General features: G+C 39.0%; 1 protein-coding gene across 1 annotated transcript in view; it reads right to left on the bottom strand.

Annotated features, from left to right (window-relative positions):
- NOL10 (nucleolar protein 10) overlaps nucleotides 1-12,580 on the bottom strand; it is a 63,956-nt gene extending 51,376 nt beyond the window's left edge. The window contains 8 exon segments of the mRNA XM_070732999.1: nucleotides 748-808; nucleotides 1,602-1,667; nucleotides 2,338-2,474; nucleotides 6,262-6,299; nucleotides 8,462-8,539; nucleotides 9,300-9,398; nucleotides 10,784-10,829; nucleotides 12,432-12,580. Coding sequence (XP_070589100.1) covers nucleotides 748-808; nucleotides 1,602-1,667; nucleotides 2,338-2,474; nucleotides 6,262-6,299; nucleotides 8,462-8,539; nucleotides 9,300-9,398; nucleotides 10,784-10,829; nucleotides 12,432-12,497 — 591 coding nt within the window. The 5' untranslated portion in view covers nucleotides 12,498-12,580.
- Between the last annotated feature and the right edge of the window lie 220 nt (nucleotides 12,581-12,800).

Here is a 12,800-nt window from a genome sequence, read left to right on the forward strand (position 1 = left end):
GCACCTGTTCCCGAACCATTAGCAAACATAACTGAAACCCATCAATGGGCCAGTTGAATAATAATAAGCAGCTGAATCTAAGCAATGTCAACACCTCTTTGAGGGAAGGGAGGTACCAGCAGCCCTGAAACAGGTGTTGGTCTGCTGATCCCTCAAGAGGACAGCCACGGATCCAACTTTGATGGATAACCATTATCCAAACTTCTTCTAGAGCAGATTGTTGTGAAAGCAGCAGGTCAATAATTAGAAAGCTCTAGAAGATGCAGATTATCTGGATCCATGGCAGTGTGGATTCAGGCCTGTCTACTCAGGAATAAACCTTGTTGAATTTAATAGGACTATGCCTATCGACTCTTAGATAAAAGAACAGATAAAGGGATATAGAAGTGAAACTTCAAATAACTATTATTTAACTTTTTCTAGTCAAATGCTTTGAGCCAAAACATATAAAACAATAAAGAGCTGCCAGCTATTTCCTTTTCCAGGATATTTCCACTTTTCCATTTCTCAAATAATCTTTTATTTCCAAAATTCAATGTCCTCTGCCTAGTATTAAATAACGTTTTTAGAGAGTCTCCTGCTGTCATTTTCCATTAAAAATTTGGAGCTGACGTTTTAAAAATACATTTCTAGAAATTTTATATTTTCTTTATATCTTCTGCTATCTCCCATTTCTGTGTAATGGGAGACAAAAAAATTGAACCATCTCCAGGGAATGAGCACACTGTTAATTTTAAACTCGCTTACCTCAATTGTCCCAGTGGCAAATAAGCCATGTACATGATTTATGTCGCATACATGATTCTCTCTGGAAAACAACAGAAATAAGTAAAACATTAAAACCAATCGAAAGATATAGAAAGTAAAAATTGTTAGGACAAATTGAATTAAGTGGTTTGCATTTGAATTATTTTGCATTTGAATTATTTTGCATTTGAATTTAATTTGAAGTATTTTCTTTTTGATGTAAAATATGCATCATGATATACATACAAAAGCAGAAACTATCATAGAAGAAGTAATCAAATATTTGCTTTCCCCCCTAAAATATCTCAAATAGAAATGCCTTAATTCTTAACAGGTCATCCTGGCCCAATCTGCAGGTGATTTAAACAAATGCTTTATAATCTGGGGTACAAACCAGAGTGATGTGTTTATTTTAAGTAACTCCTCAGCAAACCTCAGCACTCAACTATTATTCCTAGATCAAATGCAATAAAAAAGCTATGTTAGCAAAGTGAACCAAGGCTTAATTTACAAACTGTGGAAAGAAAACACCAAACTAAAAAGAAAGTGAGGGTTGCAGGGAGAAAGATTCCATCTGCTTTTGCTGGACTATTGAGCTGATTCTATAATTAATGTAATGAGCAAATGCTGATCATGAATAATGGTCAACATTTACATTGTACATATATACCAATAGTATGTATATGTACAGACACAAAGATAGAGACAGACAGACACATATAAATACCAATAACATATCATTTAGAAATTAGCTTGTGATCCATCCATGGTGGTTTCACAGACAGATCTTATATCGTTTGGCTCCACCTACTGGAAAAAGATGCTTAGATTAAAAAAGCAGAAGATATACTTACGAAGCATCTGTTTGTAGAGAGTTCAAATACCTTCCTTGTTCCAGATTGAGCCTGTATATTTGAGAACTGTAATAAAGAAAGATAACACTCACTTTGCTTTTGATTCCTGAGCCTTACAAAGAGAGATAAAAATCATTCAGGCAAGAAATGATGAATTAAAGGCAGCACTACTAAAGATAAAGAAGATGACGGTGGCAGAATTTTATCACTTTACAAAGGCAGAGAAAGAAAATGAATTTTTAAGGGGAAAAAAAAAGAACTAGTCGCAACTATTTCCCATAGAGAAAAATAACAGTGACCCAGCGACCTATTAGGTCCCACAGAGTGGGCCTTCTCCGGGTCCCGTCAACTAAACAATGTCGTTTGGCGGGACCCAGGGGAAGAGCCTTCTCTGTGGTGGCCCCGGCCCTCTGGAACCAGCTCCCTCCAGAGATCAGAATTGCCCCCACCCTCCTCGCCTGTCGTAAGCTCCTTAAAACCCACCTCTGCCGTCAGGCATGGGGGAACTGAGATGTTCTTTCCCCCTGGGCCTCTACAGTTTATGCATGGTATGTCAGTATGTATGTCTGGTTTTTATAATAAGGGTTTTTAGTTGTTTTATTATTGGATTGCTACATATTGTTTTTATCACTGTTGTTAGCCGCCCCGTGTCCACGGAAAGGGGCGGCATACAAATCCAATAAATAAATAAATAAAAACAGTAGAATTTAATAATGATTCAAAACACCATAAATACCTCGCTCCTACAAAGTATAAGTCACAGGATGGATAATGATAAGAGAAATCTCTTCCAAATTTGGGTATTCTTGTCCTGTAATAACGACCATGTTGTGAATGAAATTCCACGTATCTGTCATTGTGCAAGAAAACGATCTGAAAAACACAAGGCACGAAACTGCATTGGAGAAGATTACTTCTCCCAACTGATACTCTTACAAAGGCATCATCAACGAAGCAAAACAAAGCAGTTGTTTAAAACAAAGAATTTGTCATTCAAAAAAGCTGTGTAGGAAAGTGAACACAAGAACAAGGGGGGCACAAGCTGAGGTTAGTTGGGGGAAAGATCAGAAGCAATGTGAGAAAATATTATTTTACTGAAAAAGTAGTAGACGCTTGGAACAAACATCCAGCAGACGTGGTTGGTAAATCCACAATAACTGAATTTAAACATGCCTGGAATAAACATATAAGATAAAATACAGGAAATAGTATAAGGGTAGACTAGATGGACCATGAGGTCTTTTTCTGCCGTCAATCTTCTATGTTTCGTCTCTATAAGAAACAAGTTTCTCTATAAAAACAAGTTGGAATGACTATAATATGTAAAGAAATATTTCACTCTTGAGTTTAAATGATTTATACAAGAAATACCAACTGGTGGTGGGGTATGAACGATTGCCTGGTGATGGGATCACTGAGTACATGTTATATGTGTGTTTTATATTATAAAAATCAATAAAAATATTAATTAAAAAACCTACTATGTTTCTATGTGTCACTGGGGCTAGGTAAATCTTTGAAAGGATGATTTGGTTCAGGAATTAAGTATGGCTTTTTTGAAGCAAAGCTTATTTTTACTGAAACAAAAGGGGCTCTATTTCTGTACACAAGAAGCTTCTCTTTGCTCACAGTGGCTACTGTTTGTACTGCAGTCCCCCGGAGGCAGATCCACACCGTGACACATCTCGGCCAAGGTGGACCAATGCATATCCAGGAAGTGCTTTTTCTCACTGAGGCACAGCAAGGACTGATGCTCCTCACGAGGCTCCTTATCTGGAGTGGTCTGAGGATTTATCCTCTGGGCAAGGAGTTGGATTAGAAGACCACACCCTCCACCCCACCTAAGGTCCTCTCCAGCCTTATGATTCTGTTAGTACAGGGTACATGGTTGTTAGGGATTGCCATTGTAAACTGCATATTGTAAACTGGACCAAACTTGTACTTAAAGAGTTAATGTGCACTTAAAGAGTTAACTTGTACTTGAAGAGTTAATATTCAGGGCTGTTTCGTCACTTCCTCATTGAAGCTATAAAAGCTCATAATTTTGCTCAGTCACTTCCTTTACTTTTGCCTGAGATGGGGGAGTTGTGTCTAAGCTCCGTGCTTGTATAAGCTTCCTGCTTATTATCTATATTGTATTTTAGCTTCATGCTTATTATCTATATTGTATATTGTCTATATTGTCTATAACATATCAGGAAAGACTTAATGAACTCAATCTGTATAGTCTGGAGGACAGAAGGAAAAGGGGGGACATGATCGAAACATTTAAATATGTTAAAGGGTTAAATAAGGTTCAGGAGGGAAGTGTTTTTAATAGGAAAGTGAACACAAGAACAAGGGGACACAATCTGAAGTTAGTTGGGGGAAAGATCAAAAGCAACGTGAGAAAATATTATTTCACTGAAAGAGTAGTAGATCCTTGGAACAAACTTCCAGCAGACGTGGTTGGTAAATCCACAGTAACTGAATTTAAACATGCCTGGGATAAACATAGGAACATAGAAACATAGAAGTCTGACGGCAGAAAAAGACCTCATGGTCTATCTAGTCTGCCCTTATACTATTTTCTGTATTTTATCTTAGGATGGATATATGTTTATCCCAGGCATGTTTAAATTCAGTTACTGTGGATTTATCTACCACATCTGCTGGAAGTTTGTTCCAAGGATCTACTACTCTTTCAGTAAAATAATATTTTCTCATGTTGCTTTTGATCTTTCCCCCAACTAACTTCAGATTGTGTCCCCTTGTTCTTGTGTTCACTTTCCTATTAAAAACACTTCCCTCCTGGACCTTATTTAACCCTTTAATATATTTAAATGTTTCGATCATGTCCCCCCTTTTCCTTCTGTCCTCCAGACTATACAGATTGAGTTCATTAAGTCTTTCCTGATACGTTTTATGCTTAAGACCTTCCACCATTCTTGTAGCCCGTCTTTGGACCCGTTCAATTTTGTCAATATCTTTTTGTAGGTGAGGTCTCCAGAACTGAACACAGTATTCCAAATGTGGTCTCACCAGCATTCTATATAGTGGGATCATAATCTCCCTCTTCCTGCTTGTTATACCTCTAGCTATGCAGCCAAGCATCCTACTTGCTTTCCCTACCGCCTGACTGCACTGTTCACCCATTTTGAGACTGTCAGAAATCACTACCCCTAAATCCTTTTCTTTTGAAGTATTTGCCAACACTGAACTGCCAATACAATACTCAGATTGAGGATTCCTTTTCCCCAAGTGCATTATTTTACATTTGGAAACATTAAACTGCAGTTTCCATTGCTTAGACCATTTATCTAGTAAAGCTAAATCATTTACCATATTACAGACGCCTCCAGGAATATCAACCCTATTGCACACTTTAGAGTCATCGGCAAATAGGCAAACCTTCCCTACCAAACCTTCCCCTATGTCACTCACAAATATATTAAAAAGAATAGGACCCAGAACAGATCCTTGTGGCACACCACTTGTAACCTGACTCTGCTCAGAATACTCTCCATTAACAATAACTCTCTGATGTCTACGCTTCAGCCAGCTGCAAATCCATTGAACTATCCAGGGATTAAGTCCAATCTTCACTAATTTATCTATCAGCTCTTTATGTGGAACCGTATCAAAGGCTTTGCTGAAGTCCAGGTAGGCAATATCCACGGCACCACCTTCATCCAACACCTTTGTGACATAGTCAAAGAAATCAATGAGATTAGTCTGACATTTATTTGCCTTCAGTAAAGCCATGCTGATTTGGGTCTAATAAGTTATTGTTTTTTAGGTGCTGATTTATCCTCTTTTTGAGTAGAGTCTCCATCATTTTAACTACAACATATATCCATTGTAAGATAAAATACAGGAAATAGTATAAGGGCAGACTAGATGGACCATGAGGTCTTTTTCTGCCATCAGTCTTCTATGTTTCTATGTTTCTATTGTATTTTGCTTTGTGCTAATCTTGTAATTGCTCAGTGTGTATTATTCTGTATTTGCTTCGTGCTTATTCTGGATTGTTTATATTTTGTTTATATGTAAATAATACTTATTTAACTAAGTCTGTGTCTTGGCTTTATCACACATCCACGCTCTGTTAAAATTCTCTGCTCGGTGTTGTCGAAGGTTTCATAGCCTAACCGAGACAAGCCAACAGATTCTATGACAATGTAAAGAGCAGGCTGCCTACATCCTATGAACCACGTGGAGACTGTTTCAGAAAAAGAGAAGATACATCGCAGGATGGGGACATCACATTAGTTCAGTTTGGTTATTTCTTTTGGAAAGGTATATGACTGTTACAAAAATGTACTTTGAGTTTTACTTTATTAGCTTCACACTCACACATACGAGAGCCAATTCGGTGCAGTGGTTGAAACTGGGAGCCCTAAACCAGGAGCTCTTGAGTTTTAGCCCCACCTTGGGCAAAAGGCCAATCTGGGTGACCTTGGGCCAGTCCCTCTCAGCTCAACTCTAGGAAGGAGGCAAAGACAAGCCACGTCTGAAAAACCTTACCAGGAAAACTAGAGATTTCTCCAGGCAGACTCCAAGAATGGGACATGACTGAGCAAAAGAAGAGAAATGCTTTGCCCAGCAGGGTAAGCCATGATATTTTTTAACTGCAGTCCCAAATTTACACATATAATTTAAAAATTAAAAGTTGACATACCTTTGAGTAATCATCTGATAAAATGTCAAACGTGACCACTGAGGAGAGGAAAAGTAGATTACAAATAGCAGTCAATCATATGTAGTAACTATTCCAAGTCACACATTACCCCACTTTCTCAAACATAATTATATTATCTGCCAAACACTCTCTGATCTTACAGCCAGGGGCCAGAGCTGGGCCAAGCATGATCATTATAGCTCTCCATTTGCCTTCTCAGGCAAACTTTTCTCTCTTGGGCTTTTGATCCAGTGAAGAGCTGAATTTTTTTTTACTATCACACTGTGGGTGTGGCCTATTTTGTGGGTGTGGCTTGCCAGTCATGTGACCAGGTGGGAGTGGCTTGACAATCATATGGATCATCCATTTAAAGATCCTGCATAGAACAGATCAGTATCAGTTTTTACAGAACATTATATCTTCCAAATGTTATACTAGCAGATAATCTACACCAAAAAACCCTCTAGAAGAGGGGTCTCTAATCTTGGCAACATTAAGACTTGTGGACTTCAACTCCCAGAACTCCCTGAGATCCGAGCTACCCCCACCCTACTGGCCTTCCAGAAAGCTATAAAGACTTGGTTTTTCCGGCCGGCCTGGGGCCGCTGATCTGGTGGTATGCCATTGGGATCTGTCCATTCATGACATGTATGGTTTTTAACTGTTTTAATTGTTTTTAATCGTTGGTTTTAAATTGTTTTAGATTGTTTTTAAGGGGTTTTACTGTGACATCTATGTTTTATTCTTTGGTTGTGAGCCACCCAGAGTCCCTTGGGAGTTGGGCGGCATACAAATCCAAACCAACAAACTCTGGGAGTTGAAATCCACAAGCTGGCTGAGGAACTCTGAGAGTTAGAAGTCCACAAGACTTAACCCCTGCTCTAGAATGAAGACGAGGATCTTTGCTAAGGAAGTGATCTTCCCTTTGCTTGCTTTTTTCATTCTTTCTCTCTCTGAAGAGAGAGAAAGAAGTGAAGTGTTTTAAAAACTGTTTTTTAGCCCCAACCAGCAGGTGGGCTCAAAACCAGCAAACTAATGTGCTGAAGCTGTTCAGACTAAGGACTCCCCTGATGAAAACTGGTAGGCAGATTATTTTTTCCCCATTTTCCTCCCAAAAAACTAAGGTGCATCTTATACTCCAAAAAATATGGTATATTACAGTGATGGTGAACCTGCGGCACGTGGAGCCATATCTGACGGCACGCCAGGAATTGCCTTATGTCAGCTCCAGCGCGCATGTTTGCACTGGCCAGCTAATTTCCAGCCTTCCTTTCCTGAAGCCTGGGGAGAGCGAAGAACAGCCCAACAGGCCTAGTGGAAGTCCAGAGGCTTCAATGAGCATGTGTAGGGGCAGCACAGGAGGTTGTGTGCATTCATGGTGGGGCAGCGTGGGGGTGGGGGGTGTTGCACATACATGGGGGTTGAGCATTGCATTACGGGTATAGGCACACATGCACACACAATCACATCCTTTTGGCATCCAAGCCAAAAAAAGGTTCGCAATCACTTCTATCCTATTCTATTCTATCCTATTCTATTCTTATACTGTATTGTATTGGGCTTATTTTATTTTGCTTTATATTTGATTTTTCATATACAGAGGTACCTCTACCTACAAATGTCTCTACTTACGAACCTTTCTAGATAAGAACCGGATGTTCAAGATTTTTTTTGCCTCTTTTCAAGAACCATTTTCCACTTACAAATCTGAGCCTCTGAAACTGTAACCGGGAAAGGCAGGGAGAAGCCTCCATGGGCCTCTCTAGGAATCTCCTGGGAGGAAACAGGTTCTCCGCCCTCCCTGTGGTTTCCTCAATCACACACATTATTTGCTTTTACATTATTCCTATGGAAAAATTGCTTCTTCTTACAAATTTTTCTACTTAAGAACCTGGTCACGGAACGAACTAAATTCGTAAGTAGAGATACCACTGTATTAGCTTCCCAGAGTATTGTTAGGCTGAGAAGGATTACCTTATAAATTGGACATATAAACATAGCACAATTATTACATTAATAAGAAAAAAAATCAGATCACTTAGGGTGCAGCCCCCATCTGGTCCCCAATTTAAAAAACCCTTTATAGACCAGACGTATATTTATTTTCAAATAAACATGGATTGATTTACACACTGAGGTTTTTTTCCCCTTTGTGCTTAATTTATCCATATTGATTTCCATCATAATTAAGATTACTAACCTTCAGCATCCAAGCATCTTTCAAATTTCATGGACAACTGATATGTATCAAAACATCGGACCCTTGGTTTGTATGTGCCTGTTAAAATATATATATTTAACATCAAAGTTAAAAGAAAGATTCAGAGGTTGCTTTTCTTTAAGAGATTTTGATCTAGAAATTAAAGGTTAGGCAAAACAAAAATAGCCTAAAATTTTGTTCTTAGTGAAATTCAATAATGAAAATGATCCTAGCTTACACAATATACAGTATATATTTTTATAATTTTCTATTATATTTTTATTAAAATATAATATTTTAATTAAAATTTATTATAATTTTTATATATATAAATGCATTTTCCCTGAAGGCCAAATATGTACATATATGCACATGTTTATAAAAACTGCCATCCATGGTTTACTAACAGTCATTGGAACAGTGCCCATATTGTCTAAGTGTGTCCTTGGGACCAACAAGTTTGAAAACCCACAACCCTTTTCTAATTTCAATACTGCATCAAAAAATGTTGATACTGTAATATAAAAGAAAAATGAAACATTAATGCATTGTAGAGTATATGAATTCATGATTCTTGACAAACGTATATTTCCTTTTATGTACACTGAGAGCATATGCATTAAAGACAAATTCCTTGTGCAATAAAGAATTATATTAATATATCATTCTATTATCTTTTTTAAGACCCCCAAATACACAACCTTAATCTTTGCAAGATTTAGTGCCAGAAGGCACTATATTAGATTTGTATGTAATCTCCAGAACCCAACTCAGCATACCTCTGTCACAATTTGACTTTGCAGGTTTATTAACTGGACCTGGTTTTAGCCAAACTTACCTGTTGCCATTACGTACTGCCCATCCTGTGACACCTTGATCTTGGTGCTAACAGCAGGCATCTCAAAATCTTGGATAAGTTCAATTCTTCTGTGAATATCTTTAAAATATGAAATAAAATTTGAAGAAAGACTGCATAGTAAATGCATCACTACCATAGGACATTAATGACAACAGCATTGATTGACATTGCCCCACTTAGTCCTAAATATCCTTTGTATACCTTATGCAATCTGCTCCATAAAATGTTACTGCACAGACACACATGCCTTTACTTCCCTCTTTGCATTCATCATATAACATTCCTACGAACCTTGCATCTTTTTCCTCAAATGTGCTTCTGACATTAACAAAAGGAAAGATAATGCATCCTTCAAAATTTTCTCAATCCCTGCTAACCACATGAACATATCTGTGTGATTTTCATTTTAACAATAAAGGTTTCATATCCCTTTTTTTCTACAGTTATGTTTCTAATTCTCAGTTTAGGCCGGATGTCTGCAATCCACGGCTCCAGAGCCGTATGTGGTTCGTTGACCCCTCTGCTGCGGTTTCTGCCAACCTGCTCTCTACCCCGAGACACTGGCCCAACTCGTCCGTGGCCGACACCAACCTCACTAACACGAGGGCTGGTGAGGTGGGAATGGGATCTGGGAGGAAGATATAATGAAAAGGGGGACAGGCACGCAGCTGAGAGGCTAGCACGAGCCGCAGTGGCAGCTTCCCCTAAGATGACTCTCCTCTTTCTTAAGTGACCCCCTAGCCTCCTGTTGTGAAGCCAGTAGAGTGCACATGAGCAGAGATATCCTCCTCAAGTGAATGGCCAAGCTCCGCCAAAGCGCACCAAATGCATGCTGAGCGGGCAGGTTGACCGACTGATAGGCGAACATCTTTGGGGATGGCATTTCGGCTTTCTCCGAAACTGATCCCTTGAGTGGGCATGCAAGGTTCAGTGGGAGCAGCCCCCTTTTCCCACTGCAGTTTGGAAAACACGTGTATTCTGCTATTTAAAACACTCACTGTTATTCCTTTTGTGCTTCTAAGCATTTAATCAAACATAATAAGTTCAGAATATTCTGTTCTGGACTAACACAACATGCCAACTCCCAGAACAAGACTAACTAGAATTGAAAAAGGAAGAAGTTATAAAGGAACTAGAACCAGTCATTTATGCACTAAGACCTAACATGAAAAACAAATAACTTTAAAATCTAGATACTCTATAAATGTCCATAGCAATAATTCAAACAACCAAATTTTACAAGACAGTGTACTTTTTTTTTTAAAAAATTCCCAGTTTAAACACAGACAAGAAAACACAAACAAAGAAAAGGCAGGGAACGTTCTTCCTTCTAACATTAATGAAATACAAAAGCTATGGTTGCTTCCAAATGTTTTCAGCTTGGTATCATGAAACAATCAGAAATAATATTAACATGCATGAATGAACATAAGAGCTCTTAGAATAAAATAAGAACAACTCACCAACATTTTTCTTTTGCAGTGCTCTTTTCTTTCTATCAGAAAGCCACTATTAAAACAAAACACAAAAATGTCATTTGTGGAAAAGAATAAAGAAAGATTGTTCAAGAAGACCAGCTAATATATTTTTTAAAAACTTCAGCGAATTACTCTCAGTTTAGAGAGGATTATATATTAAATAAATACAATAAAATTCAATTAAAACAGTAATTGCATGCAGATCTGATCCAACGCAATAACTAAAGTGCTGAACAGACATCTAATTCTGTAACCAAGCATACCTTTTACCATTACAAGTAGCATATTACAAAATTAAGGACTCAGGGAATATATAAGCAGTTGCTTAGAAATTTCCATTACTACTGTGCAGGTGATTTCAACATAATTCACTGTAGTCCCTTGTTTTTTTCTTTCAAGCAGCTGAAGACACTTTGTTTACCTTATCAATTTACAAATATTAGATAATGCAATAAAAATTCAGTATTCTAAGCAGAAGATGAATTGAAAGGATCTCTTCTGATGGTTTAGATATGAGAGGGTAGCAAACAAAGCCACCAATACAGCAAGGGCAAACAATATTTCTCAGCTCCCTACAAATTCCTCCAAGGCTCATTGTATTAATTCTTCATTCTTTCAATTGCGAATAGAGTTATAAAAAAGAATGATGTCTGCAGCACTTTAAAATGAACTTCTCAAACCTGGAAAAGTGTGGAGTGCAACTCCCAAATTTCTTAACACCATGAAACAAAGTTGTGGAATGCTGCCTTCAAGATTAATACAACATATGTTCATAGTAAATATTAAACATTAATGATCTCAAAGCAGCTTATTTCTAAGTAAGTATAAAGAAGATGATAACCTAACTTGTTCCTGATGTATGAGATTTATGTATTGCCTGTTTTCACTGGAGGGTCCAACAGATTTAAAAGGCAAAATATATGAAAATGAGCTGCTTTAGGGAAACTATTAGGAGAATATTTGTAGCTCAGGAATGAAGAGATGAGTCCTTGGTGCTCTCTGGGCTTGGTTTTCTTGCAGACGTTTCATTACCCAATTAGGTAACATCATCAGCACTGGATGCATCACTAGCAGCACTGATGATGTTATACCCAGTTTGGGTTGAAAGGTCTGAAAGCTCAGAGAGAGCAATAGGGAAATTTCATCCAACCAGTCTACAGATGTTCTTGCAATATTCCTTTCTCATCATCTTGAAACATTGGCCATGCAGGCTCTGGGATTTGAAGATGGCTTTCCTATAACAGTATTTGATTTTAGAATGAATGAGGTGGAAGGGATTTTGGAGGTTTTCTAGTCCGGCCCTCTGCTCAAGCAGGAGAACCTATACCAGGTTTGGCAAAGGTGGCTCCTCTATGACTTGTGGACTTCAATTCCCAGAATTCCTGAGCCAATCATGCCAGCGCAGGAATTCTGGGAGTTGAAGTCCACAAAGCCAACTTTGCCCCCCCCCCCCCCGCTGCCTGTAGCAACCGGCTTTTTCGACGCGTATTAATAGGGGACCGAAGCGCACGATCTGCCTTCGAACATCGCGCAGGGCGAAAGGCACGCGCTCCAAGCAGCACCGCGCGCAAGGGAGAGGGAGCGAGCGCGCGGACAGGGCAAAGGCGAGGGGTTGGCGCTCCCGCGTTCTCACCTCCGGCAGGCTCCGGCCGGCGCTCAGGCTGTAGATCTTCACCTCGTTGAGGTTGGAGACCTGCATGTCGCCCTTCTTCCCGGACGAGACCGGGCTTTACTTCCGGGAGCGAGAGGAAACTCTTCCGGCCATAGAGTTCCGGCCAAACCGACCGAAAGGAGGGTGGATGGATGGCGTCACGGGCGGCGGGGTGACGTCGACGATGTCCTTCTAGTGTGCGCTACGTCCTTTTGAGGTGGTGGTGGAGTTTATTTTTTTTCCCCTTTCCTTCCTTTGGCCAGAAAGGCGAGGATGGAAAGGAAGGTTGTTGTCATCGACTCTGAACTTCGTTATGGGTTTGGTAGGAAACAATGGATGGAAGATACCGGT

Source organism: Erythrolamprus reginae, chromosome 1 (genome assembly GCF_031021105.1).
Source record: "Erythrolamprus reginae isolate rEryReg1 chromosome 1, rEryReg1.hap1, whole genome shotgun sequence".
In the NCBI taxonomy this organism is placed as follows: domain Eukaryota; kingdom Metazoa; phylum Chordata; class Lepidosauria; order Squamata; family Dipsadidae; genus Erythrolamprus; species Erythrolamprus reginae.